The 21,731-nt window shown below is 50.8% G+C and overlaps 6 protein-coding genes across 6 annotated transcripts; 2 read left to right on the top strand and 4 right to left on the bottom strand.

Moving 5' to 3' along the window:
- Window positions 1-860: 860 nt before the first annotated feature.
- On the bottom strand, window positions 861-4,588 carry T310_0340 (DDENN domain protein; the record flags this gene model as incomplete). Its single annotated transcript, XM_013476769.1, has 4 exons — window positions 861-1,003; window positions 1,119-1,373; window positions 1,444-2,797; window positions 2,975-4,588. The coding sequence occupies 4 exons, from the start codon at window positions 4,586-4,588 to the stop codon at window positions 861-863; spliced, it is 3,366 nt and encodes a 1,121-aa protein (XP_013332223.1).
- Window positions 4,589-7,629: 3,041 nt separating this feature from the next.
- T310_0339 (DUF974 domain protein) lies at window positions 7,630-8,874 on the bottom strand (the record flags this gene model as incomplete). The annotated part of the gene is made up of 5 exons (XM_013476768.1): window positions 7,630-7,920; window positions 7,983-8,501; window positions 8,564-8,687; window positions 8,750-8,756; window positions 8,808-8,874. 5 exons carry the CDS (start codon window positions 8,872-8,874, stop codon window positions 7,630-7,632), a joined length of 1,008 nt encoding a protein of 335 aa, XP_013332222.1.
- A 535-nt stretch (window positions 8,875-9,409) lies between these two features.
- T310_0338 (PrtT) lies at window positions 9,410-10,765 on the top strand (the record flags this gene model as incomplete). The annotated part of the gene is made up of 5 exons (XM_013476767.1): window positions 9,410-9,717; window positions 9,784-9,850; window positions 9,914-10,127; window positions 10,164-10,434; window positions 10,507-10,765. 5 exons carry the CDS (start codon window positions 9,410-9,412, stop codon window positions 10,763-10,765), a joined length of 1,119 nt encoding a protein of 372 aa, XP_013332221.1.
- A 475-nt stretch (window positions 10,766-11,240) lies between these two features.
- T310_0337 (CHL4 family chromosome segregation protein) lies at window positions 11,241-12,757 on the bottom strand (the record flags this gene model as incomplete). The annotated part of the gene is made up of 2 exons (XM_013476766.1): window positions 11,241-11,917; window positions 11,965-12,757. 2 exons carry the CDS (start codon window positions 12,755-12,757, stop codon window positions 11,241-11,243), a joined length of 1,470 nt encoding a protein of 489 aa, XP_013332220.1.
- Window positions 12,758-15,938: 3,181 nt separating this feature from the next.
- T310_0336 (BZIP transcription factor (MetR)) lies at window positions 15,939-17,560 on the top strand (the record flags this gene model as incomplete). The annotated part of the gene is made up of 2 exons (XM_013476765.1): window positions 15,939-16,218; window positions 16,932-17,560. 2 exons carry the CDS (start codon window positions 15,939-15,941, stop codon window positions 17,558-17,560), a joined length of 909 nt encoding a protein of 302 aa, XP_013332219.1.
- Window positions 17,561-19,029: 1,469 nt separating this feature from the next.
- Window positions 19,030-20,390, bottom strand: T310_0335 (uncharacterized protein; the record flags this gene model as incomplete). Its single annotated transcript, XM_013476764.1, has 2 exons — window positions 19,030-20,294; window positions 20,363-20,390. 2 exons carry the CDS (start codon window positions 20,388-20,390, stop codon window positions 19,030-19,032), a joined length of 1,293 nt encoding a protein of 430 aa, XP_013332218.1.
- Between the last annotated feature and the right edge of the window lie 1,341 nt (window positions 20,391-21,731).

The following is a 21,731-nucleotide window of genomic DNA, read 5'->3' as shown; positions in this document are numbered from 1 at the left end:
ATGCACGAGGAAGTCACAAAAGCCCTAGCAAGGTATTGACGAGGCCGAGAAGAGGGTGCGTAAAGAGAGATATTTGACAGCAGATATAATCGCGAAAATAAGTGCGTGACCAAGGAAATATCGTCAGAGATTCGCCTCCAATCTGGACATCGACATGATGAAGTTTATGTGGGTACTTTCAGAAATCGATGATCATCATCAAAGATTATGTTGTATGTACTGCGCTCGGTGTTCATCATGTGGAAAGAAATTCAAGAATGACAAACACGTCACGAAATTAGGTATGCTGCATCAATCTGCAACCTGCGCTAGACACCGCTCACAGGTCAACATCGGCAGCAGTATAAAAGCCGAAGAAAAATAGGGGAGAGATTTCCATGCACTGTACAGTCGCCGACCTTCAGCTGCAGTCCTGGAATTTATTTTCCGGAACCATCTGCGCAGTTGGGGGCGGGGAATCGCACGGTAGGTATTTGATTTTCCTCGAATGACGGTTTTCATGTCGGATGACGAAGAATTCTTATCAGATAAGAAGCGCCAAAAACGGCGCCCCTGTGTAGATCATTCACTGACTAGCGAAAGTCAGTGGGGAGTCAATGGCCGCACAGGAGCTTAGATGATCCAGCGATGAGAAAGAATCCTCAACGGCATAAACACAGTTCACAGCCCTTGCCCCTGTGTCAGTAATCTAACGTATGAGTGGTACCGATCCCACGTATGATCTCAAAAAGACCGTATCAAATAATCAGTCTAAGTCCGGTCATTCCCCTTGGGATAAAAAATGGTAGGAGAGCAGTGCGTTGTCCGTTTAAATGTCCTAGATAGCCTTCCGGGATTTCGAGATCGACGTCTAAAAAGACTTAAGAAGGAGGCGAGATTGCCAGACCGTTCATAAGCTTGGGAAGCGGCTTCCTGCGAGCGTTGTTGGAAGTCTTGGATATCCGAGGCACTCCCTGAATCATGCGGGGCTCTTTCATCAAGGCAGGATCAAGTTTGGCAGGTACTGCAACGAGAGATCAAAGTGTCAGCATACGGGAATCGGCAAGACACGTCCATGATCGATATCATCGACAATGACGCATGGACGTTAAAGGGAACTGGGAATGAATCTAGCTAACCTCTTTTAATAACTTCATTGTAATCGTCTGACAGATTCTGTTGGCTCCGACTGGTCGGCGGGAAGGTTGATGCGGCCGCAGACCGCCAGAGATGCTCAGAAGTATCCGATAAGAAATCGGTGGTCATCCGGCCGGAGAAGATGGCAGAACGACCACGATTTCGTTTTGACAGGATGATCTCATCAAACAACACGATTTTCGGATCTTTCGCAGTCGGCTTGGCTCTCTCGCGTTCACTGATGAATTCATTGAATCCTGCGATATTGAATCAATATCCAATTTTCTTCTCTGATTATGACCACGATGAAAGAGCGGTGATACATACCCTGAGTTTGTTGCAGCACCGTCATGTACTCTGCGTGCTCGTGGGGCAGACTCCGGAGGAAAGCCTCCATGTTGAAACTGTAATACATTCCCTCCTTCTTCTGCTCCTTGCTTGCCGGTTGAAGGAATTTTTTGTACGTGTACAGCAAGCTAGCGAAGCAACGCACAAAGGCAGCTCGGACCTGCTCGGGGTGAAACGCCGCAGGGCACACCAGGCAGATTAGAGGCGCGCATCGACTGTGCACCAGAGTCTTGCATCCTGTGCACTTGTACATCCCCTCCTCTGCTTTCTCGTCACAGATCGAGCACACGGCTTTGTCATCCCACGCTTGCAGCTGCAAGCAATGTCCCTCGACCCAGCATGTATTATCAGTATTGTATACGGGCTGTGTCGTAGCCTGAGGAACGATAGTCGAAGCGGCAATGGTTGACTGAGCGTAGATGGATGGCGTGTAGGTGGAAGTGCCACCGTAGTCGGTATTGAGAGTAGTAACGGAAAGGTTAGAAGCATGGCCTAGAAAAGGTGCACTCGGGCGTCTAGGCACCCCCCTTCGCTCCGTTCCAAACGACGAGCTCCTGCGAGAGGAACCATCGAAATGGCCGGATCTCTTCTCGCGAAGAGAGGCCTGCAGAGCCAGACCAGAGTCATTGCGAGAAACAGGAGTGGGAGGCAGGGGAGGAGGGAAATGACCCGAGTTCGGGGAACTGGCCCTCGGCGACGGAGGGGAGCCCGTTCTCGATGTTGAACTTGTGCTAGGTCGGTTACTTCCCTTTGACAGACCCCTAGAATGAGCCAGTTCGGTTCGAGCATGCAAAAAGGCGTTGTAAATTGGCGCAGGGGACGACGCATTAGCGGCCTGATCCTGTCCAAAGGCATTTGAATTCATGCTAACATAGCGAGCGAGATGGGTAGGCGGTGCCTTCGAGTTATAGATGGACGGATGCTCTGAGGGGAAAGAATCGAACGGGAATGTTTCAACAGCATAAGCTGGCGGCCCCGGTTTCACGCCATACTTGCTGTGATGCGGAGCGGCAAGCTGAAGGATAGAGAGAAGCTTTCTGCGTTGGTGACGCGGCAATGGTGTCGGGCTCACGGTGCTTTCGATCTGATCTGAATCAAGGTCCACTAAGACAAAGTCATCCGACGGCAGCTCAACCTTTTCATATCGTCGCTCAATCCCCACAATGTAAGGGCAGGGGGCTTCGAGAGCCTGGATTAGACGTGCGGGTAGGACCGGAATTAATACTCCTGTCCACTTGAATGGGAACAGAAGGTCAACCAGGGCTCGAGTTGCCAAATAAAGCATCGACGTGTGCGACGACAGGAAAATGATTCGAGATTCCACGAGGGCATACTGTATCAAGGTCGATTAGCTCTATCACATCAGCAGCATGGTGTGCGAGTATCACTTGCCTCAAAGAGAACGACGATATTGGAGACTGAAAGACAACGGAACAGCGCGTACAGATCGGTCTAGGATATGAATTAGCAGAAACTTCAAGCGACCGCAGAGGATGAAGAATGGACGTACGTTTCGAGAACCAGGAAGTTCATTAGCTGCTTCCTTCCGAGCAAATAGACGGAGCTCCCGGACCGCCAGCTCAACTTGCGTCTTGGAAGAGATCGGACTGAATGCTTCCGTGCAGAGATTCACGACGTATCGTTCCAATGGCAGCCAGATTCCTACGAAGGGTGAACTGACAGGCACTCTCTGCACGCTTCCGTTGGTCCTCGGGACGGCGACGGCCTTCAGCCATTCTTTCCAGAAGCTGGTCATTGATGGATCCTTGCCAAGGATACCGTACGCACGGGGAATCCAGAAGCCTGTGTCATCCGTAAGCCCTTCGATCTTGGATGCTGCCCCATGCCGCACTGGGCGCAGCAAGTCTGTCATCAGCCCAATCTTCTCTTCCACTGCGCTGATCTCGTCCTCCAATTTCTCTCTCTCTGCCGAGCCAGATGGGACCGTGGGCAGCTTCGCCAGGAGGCTGGACAGCTTCGCGCGTTCCTCTGCCAATCTTGAACCAAGGCTGGCCGCCAGCTCTCGTTCCTCATCGGTCATGTTGTCCTTCCGCCATTCTTCACAGCACTCCTCCAAGGCCTCCGCAGCCTTCTGGCCAAGTGGTATCCATAGTATCAGACAGACTCCATGTAATTTAGTACCATCCGCCGTGGTCATGATAAACCCATGCCATGTCGAACGGGGTTTCTGGTCCGAGGAAACGATGTTGATATCGTTCGGGAAGGCAAACATGGGTACGTAATCGGGGAAGGTGCCCCGCTGGTTGTTCTCATCGGGCATTCCTTTCTGTGGGTATCTGTCAAGCAGGACTGGCTCGAATCTCCGTTTCAATGGATGCATCGAGGGCGAGGTCTCGAGCGGTTGAGGAGCTGGAATGACGGAATTGTAGTTGCTGAGACGACGAGAGGTGCGCACAGAAGCTGTTTTGACGGAAAGAGATAGCGAGTTAGTCATGGAATCACGACTAGTCGATCCACGATCTGTATCACCTTGGCGAGCAATCGAGGGCTGCCTCTTCATGCTGTTCATGTCCCTGAAGGACATGTGGCGGCGAACGCTACCAATGCCCGACTTCAGCGGGTTCGTAGGAGCGGGCTTCTCTTCCGGGATGATCTTCTGTGTCCGCGGTCGCGGTTTTGGCCGTGTGGGCGTGATCGCACCTGCACTGAGACTCAAATCGGACAGGAACGACTCTCTCTCCGAGGCGAATTTGAGCAATGCCTTGTCGAAGTCGAAATCTCCGTTGGCATCGGAGTTTCGATTAGGAGACGAGGCCCCCTTGATCGTCATACTGCTTCGGTTGCTGCCCGAGCCCTTGGATTCAACGGAGCGCATCGACATGCGCGCCTCGTTGGACAGCTTGGACAGCCGTTGAACGGAGTTTCGCTTAGCATTTTTCACATCCAGATTCGTAGACTCGGTTGACGGGGCGTTCTCGTCTTCGGGTTCGGCTTGCTCCTCGATCGTATCTGAGACAGCGGGGCCGGGGACGCTTTCCCTGTTCGCTTTGTACTCGTCTCGCAATTTCCAGAAGGTGTCTTCGATCTCCTTGCCGTCGACCCCGGCGATCCAAAAGAAATCGGCGAGAGGGGCCGACGACTCTGGGGTAGATGCTAGAGGCATTTTGGCGATTTGTGGCCGAGGGGCCTTGATACCAGCATTTGACAGCAACGGTGGGTTATGGAGGGCGCATCCAACCCCCTCTCATGGCAATGAGACAATCGAATCGTTACTGTAACCGCATTGATAAGATCCGTTTCCCTGCTGCTGTTTCTCAGCGAGAGTTCAGTCTGGGAGGACTGGCTGGTGCACTGTGGAATGGACAGATGCGTGGAAGGGTAGCTCCACGGTTGTGGAGAAGCAGTCTCGCGGGGTGGTGTCAGGGAAAGTCAGGGTCGAGAAAAAGAAGGCATGGACACGAACCAGGAACGACCTTGCGTCACGCCTTTCCCAGGCGTTTCTTGCAGGCGTGGGTGTAGATTTTTCGTTATCTTTTTCTTTCTGCCGTGGCGTCTGAAGATTGATGCTTGAAGAGAAAAAGTACACGATGCGGACGGCTGCTACACCGATTGGAAAAGGAACCAAAGCCAACACCACCTCGTGTGTCCCTCCGCGCACACTAATTAAGACACGCACCACACACCACACGGACGCTCACCACCTACACATACAACACAGGCCTCGCAGATGCAGGAACGCCAGTGTTGCCAGGCAATGGGTGCGACCGCTGCTGCTATCCGCGAGAACTGGGCACGGGGCGGAGTTAGGTACGGCAACGCTCAGTCGACAGTCCGGATGAGCACCGCGGGCTGAAGCATCACCTATCGGGACCCTGGTCGGGGACCGTCACTGTCAGGGCTGGAGGGGTGTTCGTGCAGTAGTGGCTTGGTGCTGGGGGCTGCTTGCGAGACTGCCAGGCTCAACGAGGGAATTGTCGAGTCTAAACCCCGACGCCAAAGCAGCCGGCAGGCTGTAACTTGGCACCGCAGCGGATTCACGCCTGGAGGGCACGCCTAGGAGTTAGTCTATCGTCAAGGTGGAGAACCCCCTGGGCGGAGTCATGATGTCGTGCGTTCCGGAGACTCGTGGGTCAAACGGCGACGATTCGTCAGATCAGCGACCTGAAGCTCGACGAGAACCCACCAGAGCGTTCTTGATACAGGCTAGACTGCAGGCTAGACTACCGCGTCCGCCAGAACAGGCATCGCTGCGCCAGGTCAGAGGAGCCTCGACAGCATCCATCTACTGCGGACACGCCAGCTGTCTACGAGTGGTTGCCCGATACGGACATGCCCAACAAGCTCTGGGCCTTTCTAGATCTCCTCTATGGGGGCAGCTTGACCAGCTTGACAGGTTGGTTGGCCAAGCGAGTTGGAGAGGGAACGGGTCGACGCTTTGGGCACTGTGGAGAGGCGGCGCTAGAGAAGGACGGACGAGCGAGTCGCAGCGGTCGGCCCAGCGTCGCGATCGCCCTGAAAGTGCGGTCAACGACCTTCAGCTGGGAGAAATCGCCCCAATGCTCTCTGCCGAATACGACAGCAGACAGCATCTGGAGGCATGGCCGCGATCGTTGTGGTGAATCGGTCGCAATGCTTGTCTTTGCTGCAGAACTGCAAGTATGGTCCGTACCGTACGGTCGACTTACCAACCTCGGATAAGCAGGATGATCGTCTTCTCTAGGCCGCTTTCGATGTTGCACAGAAGCAATCCTCCTCGTTCACTAGGGACTAGCTACAGATAGCCAACGATGGCACCAGAGACTTCGTATGGAGCGACTTCAGTGGGACTCCACAGTATGCCCTGTACAGAGTAGTCTGTACCTATCTTAAGGCCAGGGCCTATAGCACTAGGCATATGGAGTACCTGACTAATATGGCCCCATCATGCACTCTGTACAGGCCAGGACGGCAGTACGGAGTATGGAGTTACTATCAGTAGTATTATACTCCGTACTCTGGGACTCCATATGATAATCTTGACAGAGTACTCCTTATGGTATGAACAATTGACTATTTGTCCATTCTCCAGCGATCTACGGAATATCTACATATCGTTCTATTATAGGTAAAAGTAATAGTTTTATCCAGAAAAAGGAGGAGGTATCACGAACTATATTATTATTATCGTTGAATCAACGTTATTCAGCATCAAGCAGAGTACCTACATACGGAGTACTTCCGTGGTCACAACATCCGTCTCGACTCTCACCGCATACTGCATGGGAACACAAAGACGCAGGTACTGTGTATCCATCTATATCCAATAATACAGGGCATCTTTAAAAAGAGACTGACCGCCTCATTATTGTATCTACTCCGTACGAAACAATTCTTCCTCAATTACCTCCTTCGAGATTGCAAAGTAAATGGCGGAAACCATAGTTAACGATTATTATTTATTGTGGTGCTGTTGCCTACCGAGGCGCGGATGTTTCAGTTATTTTCTATTAAAAAGAACTGAGACACCGGGCGCATGTCCCTCCTGCCTAGTCATGAAACCGTCCCTCAGTCTTATCTGTTGAAACTGAAAAAAAGAGATGGAACTCGGAAGACGAAGGGCGGCGCTAGCGAATGCAGGCGGCGGAATCTCTCCATCGTGACTTGTTAGCTAAGAATAATACCTGTGGATCACCGACTGGGATCACCATCACACTTGCTTGGCTTGGCCCCCCTCCCCTTCTCCTATCTGGGTTATGATTTACAAAGGATTGGCATTTGGCACTACCGGCCTCAGGCGCTCGTATGGAGTACAGAGCACATCGATCCATTCAATCCAGAGTACTGATAACAGGCTGTAACAAAGGTACGGCACATATGGCAATGCCGTCGTTGATGCAAACAGCTGTGCGAGTCTTCAGCGTATCCTGCACTCTAACAATCCGGGACTCTGGTCTCGAGTATGACAACCTGAGTCGTGCATGCCATTCAGGGCACCAACCTGGCCCAACTCGTGTATCATGGATCATGGTCCGAAGGGATCAAGATCTTGCTGAGACGGTAGCCAAGATTCCCAGTAAAGCGAGCATTTCTCCTGGATAATCCTGGAAGCCGCCCAAGAGTGATGCGTCGTGAGCTGGCTTCTTTTGAAGTGCGAGGACCAACTTTGCAATACTTCTACAACAGGGCACGTGCCATCACCAGAATACACTCCACAGAAGAGGACTGCTATCGCTTTCTGGTCAGCAGATTGCCTGTCGTGAGAAATCCTCTATCACCCATCGCGCTACGCCATTCGATCGAGAGTTGCCCTAGCGTCGCTCGACCGTCGCGCTTCATGTCTTTTTGTAAAGCTTCGAGACCCTCTTGCTGGCCAACCTCCTGTTCGACAAGAAACGCGACTTGGAGAACATCTCGCGGGTTCATGGTGGGTTTTTGCGGCTTTAGCGAGTCGGGTCGCTCAAAGTCCCAATTAAGAGACCGGGACTTGAATGGGGGTTTTGGATTCAATATCGTCTTCTGGAAGTGTATCAGCTAGGGTGTCCAAACGTAATGTCAATGGAACGAAGAGTGATGCCCACCTCGACCACGACGGGACCATCCCCGACATTTTCCAGCTGTGCCTCCAGAGCAAAGCGGAGAAGCTTTGACTTCCCATATGGTCCTAATGCCTTGTTATCCACCTCCAGAGGAGCCAACTCCGAAGCTTTCGTTCTGACGCTCAGACACGGTTGTGCAATGAATTGGTAAAGCTTGCGAAAAGTCCTCACTCTTCCGCTCGCCGCGTGGGTATTATCCGACATCAGAGTTTCGGTATAGCTGACACTGACAGCTAGAATGTGATTTCCCTCTTCCTTCAGGTCGAATTGGACGATCCTCTGGAAAGATTGGCCCTTTCCTAAGCCTTCTGTTTGTGTTTCATCTTCCGACCCCTTTAACTCCAAGGGTACGACTTGCGACGGAGTCTGCATTTCAGCAAGAATACGGACGGAGGTGACGACCCGTGTAGTGTCTTCTTCAGGGATTTCATTATTCGCGCATAATGAACAGGCAAAGGTCTCGCCAACGTAAGCAGATCCGAAAGCAGGAGGAAGCGTAACCTTTCTCCATTGATGGTCAGAAACCGCGGCATGCAAAAGTCAACTTGAATAGAAGTACGCACATTAGGACTCAGAATAAATTGGCTATCGAAGTCATTCGATGGGTATGCTAACGATGCCTTGGGAGAGATTCTCGTGTTCTCCGTGGGCAGTGGGTGCTGATATGATAACGAGGGCCGGGACAGTCTGGAGTAGTCAATATGCCACACTCGTTGAATAGTTTTGGACACGCCGGATGATCTGCTTACCGCAATACTGCATCTCATCAGTCAGGTCGCCGGTCAACCGTCCATCGTTCAAGCGTACCTTTGAGAGAGACGGCGTGAGGCTCCTTGGGGCCCTCCGCACCGGAATGGGCGCGTGGCCGTGCCATCAGTGTAGCGGATTCCCTAAGTCAGCCTCCCTCCTCCAAACGGAGTATTCTGAAAGCTCCAAGAGAAGTCGGAAACTTTTAACTGTTCGTTATCGGGCGAGCTTCACGTGGCTTCTATACTTAATGCAAGGTGGTGATGTTGGCCCTACGAGGGGAAGCTCGCAGACAAATCGGAGTCGGGCACGCAGTCAAACAATGCAAACTGTCAGAGCTCCCCGGACTGCGGAGTCGAGGCGCGTCATGGGACAGGAGACTTGCCGGGAATCCTCCGGGCAAACGTGACAAGTCTTTTTTTTCTCCTGTATTTCTTTGTTGACTCCCGTCTTTTAACCACTTTTCTAAGTTTTCCTAAGTTTGCTGTATTCGAGTTGTTGGAAAAGCTGATCCTGTTTGGATATCAGCGCGTCGCCACTCCACCAGCATCTTGATCCAACACATGCCCGCGCCCAGAACTTTCCTTTCTGGGTGAAGGAGCCTTCAGATTGCAAATATGAGTGCTACAAGAACAGCGACATCTTCAAGCAGACAGTCCGGCATGGCTAGATCACCGTCTACACCAACATCTTCCAATGTTCTCGTTGGAAGCGCGTCCGCGTCCAGAAAGCGATCTTCGCCTGAACAATCCGGCTCATCGAAGAGAAGACGAACAGAGCCCGTTACCCCTTCCAAGCCCATAGAAGTTATTGATCTTACAGGTGACTCTCCTGAAGTTCATACTGCGCCTGCGAAGTCCAGAGCGAAAAGAACTCCATCGAAGGAAACGCCAGAGCGCCGGGCGAGGATGTTTCGCCGCAAGCCACCACAGACATTCCTGGAGAAGTTGGCCCGTGCAACCACACAGAGGTAGACTCTGGTTCATTTTAATTGATGTATGGCTGTCCACGTTTCTGATCTGATGCTTTTTATCAGGATGTTTGTCATTGGTCGCAGAAGGACGGGCACTGACGAAGCCCCCGAGGAAAAGGTCGACATGGTTGTAAGTATAATACCCTAACCTAAGTTGTAATATGACTTCTTTAACCATCTCTATAACTTCTAGGGGACAACGGGCAATATCTACACTGTCACCATTGCGAAAGAACCAACCTGCACCTGTCCTGATGCCCTTAAAGGCAACCAATGCAAGCATATCATTTACGTACGTGCTCTCGCCACTGTCGCACCTTGTCCAACTGCTTACCATGCAAAAGGTTCTCGTGAATGTTCTCAAAGCGCCAGCCCATCTCCAATATCAATTGGCTTTTCTCTCATCTGTGAGTAACGACGCCACCAGGATGGATCTTATACAGGGAGAGTTCGGGAAAGCTCATATTGGTTACAGGAACTGCGGGAGATGTTCGAAAAGGCTCCTATAAGCCCCCAAGGTACAGAATCCAGCGATGACACTTCGGGCAAGCGCAAGCCTGTCGAGGGCGATTGTCCAATTTGTTTCATGGAGTTTGATCCACAAGCCGACGAGATTGTTTGGTGCAAGGCGGCGTGCGGAAACAACGTGCACAAAGCCTGTTTCGATCGGTGGGCGGCGAGCACGCGCGAGAACGGAGTGCGCTGTGTCTACTGGTGAGTTGAGCCTTAGACTAGTCCCTGTGTCTATAATAGGTCTGGTTAACTAACCATCGTCGTCTTGATTAGTCGATCCCCCTGGCCAGTCGACGATACGCGCCTCGACCTCAAATCCCTCGTGAAGAATGCACGTGTCAGTCACGAGGGATACCTCAATGTCGCGTCCAGTCTCGGCATGTCCGGCATACGTGGTACGTGCCCTCCCTCGATAGCATTTTCTCGATCCAATATGTATGTCTGTACTAACGATCTCGTTTCTCCCCGACAGATTATTCTACCTATTACCAACCATGGGTACAACGGCGGTATCGTTACTACTATTGATTGATCAATTCAACTTGATTTTCGCCTCTCAGGCTGGATCCTGAAAGAGGCGGAGCGCCGTAGAGGCAATTTTGCTGGTACGATTAGGGAGAGACTGGTGAATTGGCGTTGGTGGATGCAAAACAAAGCAATATACAATATACCCCGTCTTTTTTGAAAAATCATAGGATTATTTTTGCTTTCACTTGGTTTTTTGTTAAAAATTCTTATTTTATTTTTAAAGCTTACTTTCCTCTTGGAACCATTTCTGTATTACTGAAATACATTGGATATTATTCTCTAGCAATCCCATCCACAAATTAATTAACAATAATACCTGAGAGATGCAAGGGTATTTCTCAACAAAGAGCTACAGAACAGATGTACTGTACATTTATTCCACCCGTTTCACTCCATTCATGAATGTATGCGTTCGTTCTAAATCCGCGTTACGCCTATAAAAAGCCAACCCCGCAAAAAAAAAGGTATGGAAATACCCATCATATCCCCTTACCAACGCCTGAAACTGTTATCCTTTTACCTCGTCTGACCATGGCGGAGCTCACGCCTTCCTCGCCGGTCATCCATGAAGGCATCCGGTCTGGATCAATGACGCCGAATTCCGCCAGTTTTCGTATGCCCGCGATGACGTCTGTTCCGGTGAAGGTGAGCGAAAGAGTCGGCTGGCTGGGTTCGATGTTGTCGTTTTCGTCTCCGTCTTCACCGCTGTCCTTATCGTTGAGGGCGGCAGAGCGCCCTTCTTCCACACTCGGCGGATCGAAGAGTCGGATGTCAAGACGGTCGAGGGTTGCCGATGAAGCTGCAGTTCCGGATGTGCCGAAACGAGAGCAGACGGCCAGCTTGCGCCTCTTGGTTTCCTGCGGATCTGAATCGGGTTCCCTTGTTGAGCTGCTATCGCTGGATTTCTTCCCCGGTGTCCGCTGTGCGTTGTCTGCAGCAGGAGGTGCGTTTTCCTTTCCCTCAGCCTCATCGGTTGCAGGGTCTCTCCCCGTGCGATACTCTTCTGGTGATACCGTGTTTGATAATCGCGGATCCAGTGGAGTCCCTTCCACGACTGCGTCGGCAAAGATGCTGAAGGCGCCATTTGCCATATTTGTTCTTCCGGGGCCCGGAGCGCGAGGAGTGCGTGGAGACTTTTGGTAGTCAGAGAAGTTGCCTGCAAAACGTAGCGCTCGTGAGGCCGCGAAAGCGCCTTCGGGATACCATCGCGGACGACACGTTGCAGCGTTCGTGAGTCCGTCATTAGAGGATTGGAGGCGGTGGCTTTCGTCCCGATTGTCGGCGACATCGAAGTGTATATAAAGGGACTGCTGTCTGGGAAAGCGACATAGATTATTCGCGAGGTATCAATGTAGGCTTCCGGAGAATGGCGCGGATATTGGTATGGAGAATCCGTGACGAAGATTCGCAGGAAGGTCAAGGGCAACGATCGCGAACGTGAGAGGTAGTAATGCGCCTTCACCAGCGGTGAGATCTCACGATGGAGATTCGATATGAATGTCACCGCATGGAGACGCGGAAGAGACGCAGAGAGTTCTGTCGATTCGCGGTCTGTCTTGTCGGCCGGTACGAGTTTTAAAGCCGTCCACTTCTGACTCGTTGGATGGTCGTCTAAGTACCGCAGATCGACCATCGCCAGCTGCCCAAGAGTGATTCCGTGGCGCCAATCTCCCTCCAAAATACGATCGATGACTTCCCGCTTCCCCCCTTTCCTTCCCCGTAGCTCCTCGTACGCCTCGCGGACTTCGTCGATGGTTTGGGCCGCGGGGTAGGGGTTGGCGTCTTGGTCCTCCATGCCCTCGGCTTCATCCTGTTCCAGGAAAGGAGGGAATAATCGGACATTCTTTTCTGAAAGCCATAATAGAGCTAGATCCAGTAGCGACTGGCGCGACAGCTTTCCCAGCGTTTTGGCAAGAGATGGCGTGGTGCTGGGGATGCGGAGGTTGTTTGGTAAGCTTGCAGCGCTAGGCGCGCGAACGGATTTGGGTCGCGCCATTACTGCCCAGCATGAGATAGCGCTTTAGCAGTCATGTGCGCATCTGTCGAACATGAAGTCCATTATTTTTTTTTTGCCAGCAATCTGGCGTTGAGTTGAGTGTCCGTTCCTAAGCGGGAGCTTGCCTGACGCGAGATGGTGCTTTGGGAGCGCGCCTTGATATTGATCACGTGCAGATAAGCCAACTATCAGCATACTCGAGTTACGGAGTAATGATGCATACACAACTCCACCTGCTTGACGTCTCGATTATTATTACGGAGTATGTGACCTGGTAATCAGTAGGAGTATATCCTGACTTTCTCCAGCATCTGTGTTGCGAGCTAACTCAGCAAGAGCCGATGCTTACTCTACACCATACTCTGAACATGATGAGATACGATACCCCTATGGGAAATTTCTTCTGTTTCCACTTTTAGGATAAACACTAGCACCCCCTCAATTTCGCCAAGATGTTTGAAACAATCTTATTGTTCATTAAATTAGGTGCTAAGAAGATACCTTTCCATTACGGGGAAGAGCCTCGAGATGCTGAAAACAAGAATAATGCCCTCCGCTGTCTTCTAGCAGACTAACGCTGGAGAAGATGATTCCATTGTCAAAGCGTCTTTCAGAAGTTTGCGATCGTCTGTCATATTTAGACTGATACTTCTAATTACGCCTAAGGAGGGGTAGCTAAGTCTAAGCTGATATATATATTAACATTCCACCGTGCTAGATTGCAGCGATGTGTAATAGGTTGCCTCCTCTGTTCATATAAAAATAGACCAGCTGGTCCGTGTACGAGGAATTATAAGGCGCTTGACGCGGACAGTGGAAAACTAACCTTGTTATTATTTATTGTATGTTTTATGTACATGCATGTATACATGACACAAAGTTATTAAACCCCACAATCACGACATCGAGCATACCCGAGACTAGTAGACCAGAAGTACCTACTAACTGTCATACCTGTCTTACTAAACTTCTGAAGACCCGGTCTCTGTCCTAGCGTACAACACTGAATCCAGTACCTAGGTATCTACTCCGTATGGGAAGACCTCTAACTGCATCCTTCTGCCGCTTTTGCCTCAACTCATCCATTTACTGGAATCAGTATGAAATTAATGACAAATGAACATCCACCCTTCCTGTTTCCCATTACTTCCCCCTCCCAAAAAGGACCTGAATTTGCCCGCCATATACTTCAGTTTAGCCAACTAGGTCTTTTACCTAGGACCTTCCCTTACCAAAAGCCCATCATCACATTTACCCCCACGGCTCCTGATGCACCTTGCTCCTCCATTGCCGCCATACTCTGCCAGCACAGGCCCTCAGTCCCTGCTTAAAAAAGTATCAAAGGCGGGTAGGCCGCAGCCATGTCTCAACCACAATACCATAAAAAAATCCCTCCTATATACTGTACACAGCGGTTTTATGCCAGTTGGTGAAAGAAAAAGAATGAAAAAAAAGCAGGTTTTACACTACCTTCAAAACCAAATCAAATTTTAGCAGTAATAATGAAATTTGTACTGTATGTACTTTAACTTGGGTGGTGGCAAATACTTACTGGTAAGGCTCGAAAAATAAAAAAGCCATTTCAAAATTGGTTTGAGTAATATACGCAAAGAAATGACGGGAAGACAACAAGGCGGGCTTAACTCAGTTGGGAGAGTGTCAGACTGAAGTCACAGACTTCTGTCATATATCTGAAAGTCCTGTGTTCGATCCACAGAGCTCGCATTTCTTTTTAATTTTTTCCCCTCATGAGGTCACGCGTTCGATCTGGGTAAACACATCATTTTTTCAATCTAGTAAAAATAAAATACCTGACTATGAAATTAAAGAAAAAATTATCCAACCTATTTAATCCATTCGCTATTAATTGTCGACCAACTCAGACATGAGCCGTAATATCCTCTTTAGCAGCAGTCTTGGCATTAAAAACCAAGTTAAGGACTGCTCTTGAGGTCTGTGTTCCACCCGCTTGCAGGCTTGTCAGACAATACAGAGTATAGTCTGATAGAAACACCATGGAAGGGCACTAGGAAAGCAATCTGGACGACCTGCTGGTCTCCTGATTGATTACTCCGTACCTAGGTAGAAATCATACTTAAGGGCCTCTATTGGTCAGCACGACGAAACCCCAACACAGGACAGAGATCTTGGCTTGCAGGGTGAGTGGGCTATTGGTCCAGGCCTCCAGGGAGATCTGAAGAAAAGCCGTTAGCAGGCAGGTGTCCAGGATTGGCAGTTGGGAGCGACGGCAGCAGCCAAATCGAATTTACGCGCGAAATGCGCGTGGGCGCGACGGTGGGTGGGAGGGGAAATGCACCTTCCTCCCGGACCACTTCCGAAGGATCTCGATTAGTAATTTCCCTGTTGCCGCGCCAGACACCCGCCTAACCCGATCAGAGGGCGCTCGCCGATGATCGGTGCCGAAAACAGATAGGCTGGCCGTGACCTCGATCCGATGTCATCTCCGCGTGGCAAAGCGGGCACTCAACCAGTCGTGCGGAAGAGTCTTTATAATATATAGACGAACGAGAAAGGGCCTAATAAGCTGTCGTCAAGAATCATTTTTATTTTATTTTTTTCTAGGACGCACAATGGTGGTGTAAATCTGGCAAAGCCCGAGGGCCAAAGGAATATTCCTCCTCTTGTTCTCGGCTCGGCGGCCGACGGCGGTCCCTCACCAAACACTTTTAGTCACACCCGCAGGCCTGCTCGCCTCTCACCAGCGCCGGCCAGGCCAACCGCTCGTGTTTCTCCACCACACCCGCTGGAACTGTGCACCGCGAACAACCCTAGCAAAGGGCCCCGACCACGAGCGGCACGGAATTCTCCGCTGCCCATTATTATTCTTTCCTGCCTTCCACATCACCATTGCATCTTCTCCTCCGTCGCTCTCTCCCTCCTCCTTGCCGTCGCTGTGTCGTGAGGACTGCCACCCTCCTGCGACTCCAGTTCCATCTCGACTGATTCGGTTCAGCTCGAGTTCCTGGCCGGTCGCTCTTCCCTCAGATCTGTCGCTGGCTGAGGGGTTCGCCTGACCTCTGCGTGCCGCCTGAAGACGTCGGATCGACGCTGCCACTCTCACCCAGCCGTCCTTTCCGCCTCACCAGCGCGAAATCTCCCCCATCGAGTCGAGTTTTTCTGCGAATTCGAAGACACGGTATTCGATCGATAGATTTTCGCTATGTCGAGCTTCAATGGGCGCCGAGGGCCCAACTTCTCCCAGTACCTGGAGGATCTGAACACCATCCCGTCCCCGTACGACCAGTCCGTCCAGCAGAATGAGCCGTTCAATCTCGATGCCGAGCTGGCGCTCTTCACGAATGCCGAGTTCTTGGACTTTGGCCAATTCGGCGACCTGAGCATGCCCCTCACCTACGACCCCGCCGAGGACGAGAAGGCTCGACAGGAGAATGCAGGCTCGGACAAGAACCAGAATGTGAACTACATGGATCTTTTGAATGGTGAGTATACGATGTGGGCACTCGGCAGCGGTTGATTGCTTTGCTTTTACTGCGTCTGGAAGTTTGCCTCTTTTGGATATTTTTTGATGCACCAGGAATAGCATTGGTCCTTGGATATGCTTATTCTTCTTGCTCCGTCATTGGTTCAGCACACATCATATCCTGTTTTGTTTTCCTATCCCCTTTTACCTCGTGATACTGCTGTGGCATCCCATATCTCGGTGTCTGTTCGATGATACCCTTGTTAGTGATGTTGCTGGAGCTTCAGCTTCTCCGCCCCGAACTGATCCTGCACGGACACTTTGCTGCATCATTTGTCTACCACAAAACAGCTTGTGGCCAGTGATCATTTGTTTTTCTGCGCTCTAGGCAAGGGTCAAACCCTCCAATGCAGCGAGGTTTGCCGTTGGCTGCACTCCTGATTGGTCCCCTAGCACGTGCAGATCCAGCTATATCACGACATCCCACGTGATCTTCCCTCTACCCCCCTCGATCGCCATTCTAGAGGCAGCGGGGGCCCTTTCAAGCCGGACAGCGGTCGACATTGCAATTGTTCTTTCAGTCTCTCCTTCTTTCACCTGTTTTCTTCGAATTTCTCTTCTGTTGATGTTCCTGTTTGCAACCGCTGTTTATGTGCCCTCACATCTCCGGCTGGAGGCAGCTCCTCCTGTGGCCGTTTATTGTGTTTGAACGTCTTTCTGACAATTAAACAGCAGATTTGAACAATATTCCCGACTACTCCTCCACGGACTTCAATTCCACCAATCCTCAGGCCATGCAGATGACTTCCACATTTCAACCGGTGCCTCAGGTTCACAATGGTGCCTTCAACGGCACCTCTCCGCTAGACAAGGCCACTCCCATTCCCTCGCAGACCCCGGCAGCTTCGACTACGACTCCCACCACTCCTGTTGCCGGTCCCACTCCAGGCCGAACCGCTGGAACGAAGCGCAAGCAACCCCATGAGGCCAAGACCCTCGACGAGGCCGCTCGTCTGGCAGCAGAGGAAGACAAGCGCCGACGGAACACGGCTGCCAGTGCTCGTTTCCGTATCAAGAAGAAGCAGAGGGAGCAGGCCCTCGAACGCACCGTCAAGGAGGCGACCGAGAAGAATGCTGCTCTGGAGGCGCGGGTCTCTCAGCTCGAGCTGGAGAATCAGTGGCTCAAGAATCTGATCACGGAGAAGAACGGTGGGGACACGAGTGACGGGAAGAACGAGGCCGACATCGCCCAGATGTTCAAAAAGTTCCTGGCTACGCAGCAGGCTACGCAGCAGAAGTCCGAAGGCGAGCGGAATTCGACCGAGTCCAAGAGCGGTGTTGCTACGACTGCGTCAAATTAAAATAAAAAAAAAGAATCGAAAAAAAAAATCAAATACAAGCGAGATGATGCTGAATTTGTTCATTTCACGCCTTTGATGAGTAGATGTGACGTTATGTGTTTTTTTCATGATTTTATTAATTTCCTAGTCCTATCTACATGCTTTGATGCGTCCGGGGCTGGTGTCGGGTTGGGTGGCGTTTTGTTTGTTGTTCGTTTTTTATATTTCTCAGAAGTGGGCAGCACAGAACCACCTCAGGCATGGTTAGTGGTACATTGCATGGTACATACTAGGATCCTGACTATCTAGATAACCAGGCTTTGGTGTCGGTGGTTAGTTACAATGGGGAATTGAGGCGCCTACGGAGCAGCGGAGCTCATTCATCATCCTGCGCTAGTTGATGATGATGCATGCATGTAGAGAAATGGATTGATTCTCATTTAAGATATGTACAGAATACTATACCTTTTCTCTTCTCTGGCTGCTAGTGGTCTACGGAGTAGACTAGACAATTAATTACTGAATGGGTTCAATCAATCTGCGGTTTATTCTGTGTATACTCCCTAGGTAGTGTTATGAATTATTGACTGATTGATTGATCATCGGCATAGCACACGATAGCAACTAAATAATAAATAAGCAACTACCCAAATAAAAAAGCTCAAGACGAGACTGCATAACCTTATTACGGGGTGTCATGTATAAGTAAGTAATCTCGTAATGAGAAATAAATAAATGAATAAGTACGAACCTGATAATCTGAACAGATAGAGGAAGAGCAAGAGAAAGAGAAAAGAAGACCGACCCTTGAATTCAGGGGAAAAAAAAGAAAGAAAGAAGAAAAGGAGGAAAAGGAGGGTGAGAAAAAAAAAGAAGCAAGGATATACTCCGTCCTGCATAAATATTAATGAAGAATTAAGTTCATCCATCCATCCATCCATCCATCCATCCATCCATCCATCCATCACCATCCCTGTCCTGTCCTGTCCTGTCCTGTCCGGCCCAGCCCAGCCCAGCCTAGCATAGCCCAGCTTCGTGAAATCCTGTCCAGTCCAGTGTTCTCCAGTCCAGTCCATTTCCAAATGTTCAGTCCCATCACCCCGGGCCAATTGTGGTTAATAAATAAATCATTCATTCCTTCCCTTCCTTCCTTCTCTTCCCGCCACTAGCGAGGGAGGCAGGGAGAAGAGGGGAGAGGGGGAGAGAGAGAGCCCAGCCCTTGTAAACCTCCCAGTCAGTTTTTCACAGTTCATTCCTATCTCGTAAATGTACAGTAAGTAGGGTAAAATAAAGTAAGTAATAGTAGAATAGTAGAAGAATAGAAGTAGAGTTACTTTCTTTTTGTTTGCCCCCACTGGTCATCAAGAAAAAAAAGAAGTAACTTAGCTAGACGTGCTTCATTTGGTCATTTCAAACGTTTGAACTCTTTTCATAATCAGGTCAGGTTTGGAGTTTATTTTGAACCCCCTTGTCTTTGTCATTGCCATTCATCAACTGGGGACCTCCTTGGCCTGGTCTGGCTCCTCGGCCGCCTGGTCTGTTTGTCCAGTCCCGTCTTCATCGTCATCACCGGTGAGCTCACCCCACCCGGAGCTCCTTCGACTGATACGGCCGGGCGTCGCACTTTGGGGACCGGCAGCTGGATTGGTCAATGTGCACCCTACCGTACCGGCTGCACTATCGTTGCGAGTATGTGAGTGGACACCGCTCCGGACGCTGCCCGAGTCACCAGTACCTGACTGCTTGCTCGCAATATAACTGCTTCTCTCCCCTGCGGAAGTCATCGGGGCAGCACCTGATGAGGAGTAAACGCTGGCTCGCTCGGCACTTGCAAGCCCTCCAATGCTGGGACGACTATTAACGCCTGATGCCGACGCGTTCGACGCCTCCCCGACATTCGCGCTGAGTGTGCTCAGCGGCAAGCTCTCGCGACTACCGCCAAATATTGATGACGGCGCCAACGCACGGATGGAAGCGTTCGTGTCAAGAGAGTTCCTGCGACGACGCTTCGAGGACGAGGCCAGCGTGAGGATGGAAGCATTGTCGGTCAGCAAGTTGTTGGCGGTTGCTGTACTGTAAGTTGTCGGATGGCTAGTGGCAATAACATGAGGAGGAACGGCCGACAAGGATGACGGAGGGAATTGGTGGGAGAATTGGACTTGCTGGCTGGCGGAGCTCTGGGTGGAGTTGACGTGCGGCAGACCCGCGTTATTGTGTGCGTGGCCATTCTGCGCGCCGTAAATATGAGTCGAAGGAGCAGTAGATTGCACAGTCGTCAATGTTGTAGTCAGGGAACGCACAGAGGGTGCAGGTGACGAGAACGTGCTCCCTTCTCCGCCCCCATTCACCCCGCGTCCTCCCGTGGCCATTGTCCCAGCTTTCGAGTATGTTGCTTCTGAGAGCGCAGTGTCGCCGTTCGTGGAAAGAGTAGGAGCTGTTGACTTGGCGCTGTTGCCGGGGATATGATTGTCAGAACTTGAGGTGGGTAGGGAGGATTGGCTGGCCGAAGGATGGCCGTATTGTTGCTCGCTGGATCCCGAGGAGACATATTCGTTTCTGCGCGATGAGCCAGAGGCTCCAACAGTACCTGAAAGCGGATATGGATTGTTCTTCAGAGTGGTATTCCTCTTATTCTTCGACATCATCGATCCATTGCCGCGCTTGCCGAACGCCCCCGCAGAATCGGACGACGAACCCTTCAAAATCGCAAGGCGCTTCATCCAATTCGAGAAAGGACGTCGCCGTCCATGGCGATCTATTAAAGATTAGCCACCGGGCATACCAATGGTGCTGGACCAGAGAGTGTATGGCGAAGAGACGTACCATGCGGCCTCGCGGGAGCCTCAGCCATGGCCATCTTATGATTGGTATTGTTGAAAATGTTTCCAGAGAAGAACTGACTGTCAGTATATCGAAGAGCGGTTCCTTCTCGCAAGGACGAAAACAGTGCGAACCCAAGTCGCAGAATGTCAGGGTATGAAACAGCTTCGGCAGGTTGGTTAGGTAGGCAGGTTCGGGAGTATTGGGTAGCCGTGGGCGGCTAGCCGGGTGGGCTGATAAAGTGACAGCCCGCCTGGATTGAGAGTCAAAGTAGAACAGTCATAAGGGTATGATTTGAACCAGAACTGCCAGGGCTCGCAAGTGCTTCCTTCTGATGAGTCGAGGGGTTTATTCGAGGCGATGGTGTGCTGAGCTGGTTGCGCTGTCGCCAGGCGCCCTGAGCTAACGGCACATGCGGCGGCTTAACGCTGCCAAGCGTTCACTCGTCACCCCCATGGCAATCTCACGTGATTCCCCATGTTATCGCCCTCGAGTCTTGACGATTCAACTCCTCCACAAGGATCCACCGTCAGCGCAACCGACCACATTCTCCGATCTCCTGCGCTGTCCACTCCGTCATCGACCCGCCTTTTGTTCCACTCATGCCTTTCCCTTAGGTTGATGTGTCCACAGCGGGAGCCGATATAATAGGTTGTTGCCTCAGCCCCTTCGCAATGATGGTGAGATCCTGATTAGCGGTACATAGATAGGCAGGCATGTACCGTTCTGGTCCATGTGTCTATTAAGCATTTTTCAAACTTTTAAATCGCCCCTTGCTCGTAGTTCATGAGGGTATATAAATGGTCCCTGTGGTGCTGTACCAGGAAGCTAAAAAACCCTGTGGTATCAACTCGATCCGCACCGCTGCACAGTACCTTTCTATTAACAGCAGAAATTTTTTCGGTGTCTTACCAGGTTGAAGCTGGTGAAATAGGAGCCTTTGGGGCTCACCTGCAGAGTTAGGTCAGTTGTGACAGATGTAAATGAGATAAAACCTCAATTGAGATTCTCTGCTCGTTGGTTTGCCAAATAATCGTCTCTATTGCAGGATTCCTGCACAGTAAGGACTTTTGATTTCTGTACTCCGTACATCTGCTGGGCAAGATACATACAGATCACGTGACTTTATGCATATCCGCCGTTGGTCTAACCTTCCTGGGCAGATCATCCTCCAACTGCACCTTCCACAGCTCTCGAGTCTCATTTTATCAGCTAAATCACCCGTCTAAATAAAGTGACGAGGGAACTCATATGATATTCTCAACACTGATGGGTTTTGAATACCGTGCCTTTTGGTGCTATCCATTCGCGACAGAGACTTGGTTTGCCACACGCGGCATATCCTTCATCTTTTATTGAGCCCTCTGTGGTA

This window comes from Rasamsonia emersonii (assembly GCF_000968595.1).
Source record: "Rasamsonia emersonii CBS 393.64 chromosome Unknown ctg1118621759675, whole genome shotgun sequence".
NCBI classification, from domain to species: Eukaryota; Fungi; Ascomycota; class Eurotiomycetes; order Eurotiales; family Trichocomaceae; genus Rasamsonia; species Rasamsonia emersonii.
Note: the sequence above shows the minus strand (reverse complement) of the source record. Positions and strands in the feature narration are given on the sequence as shown.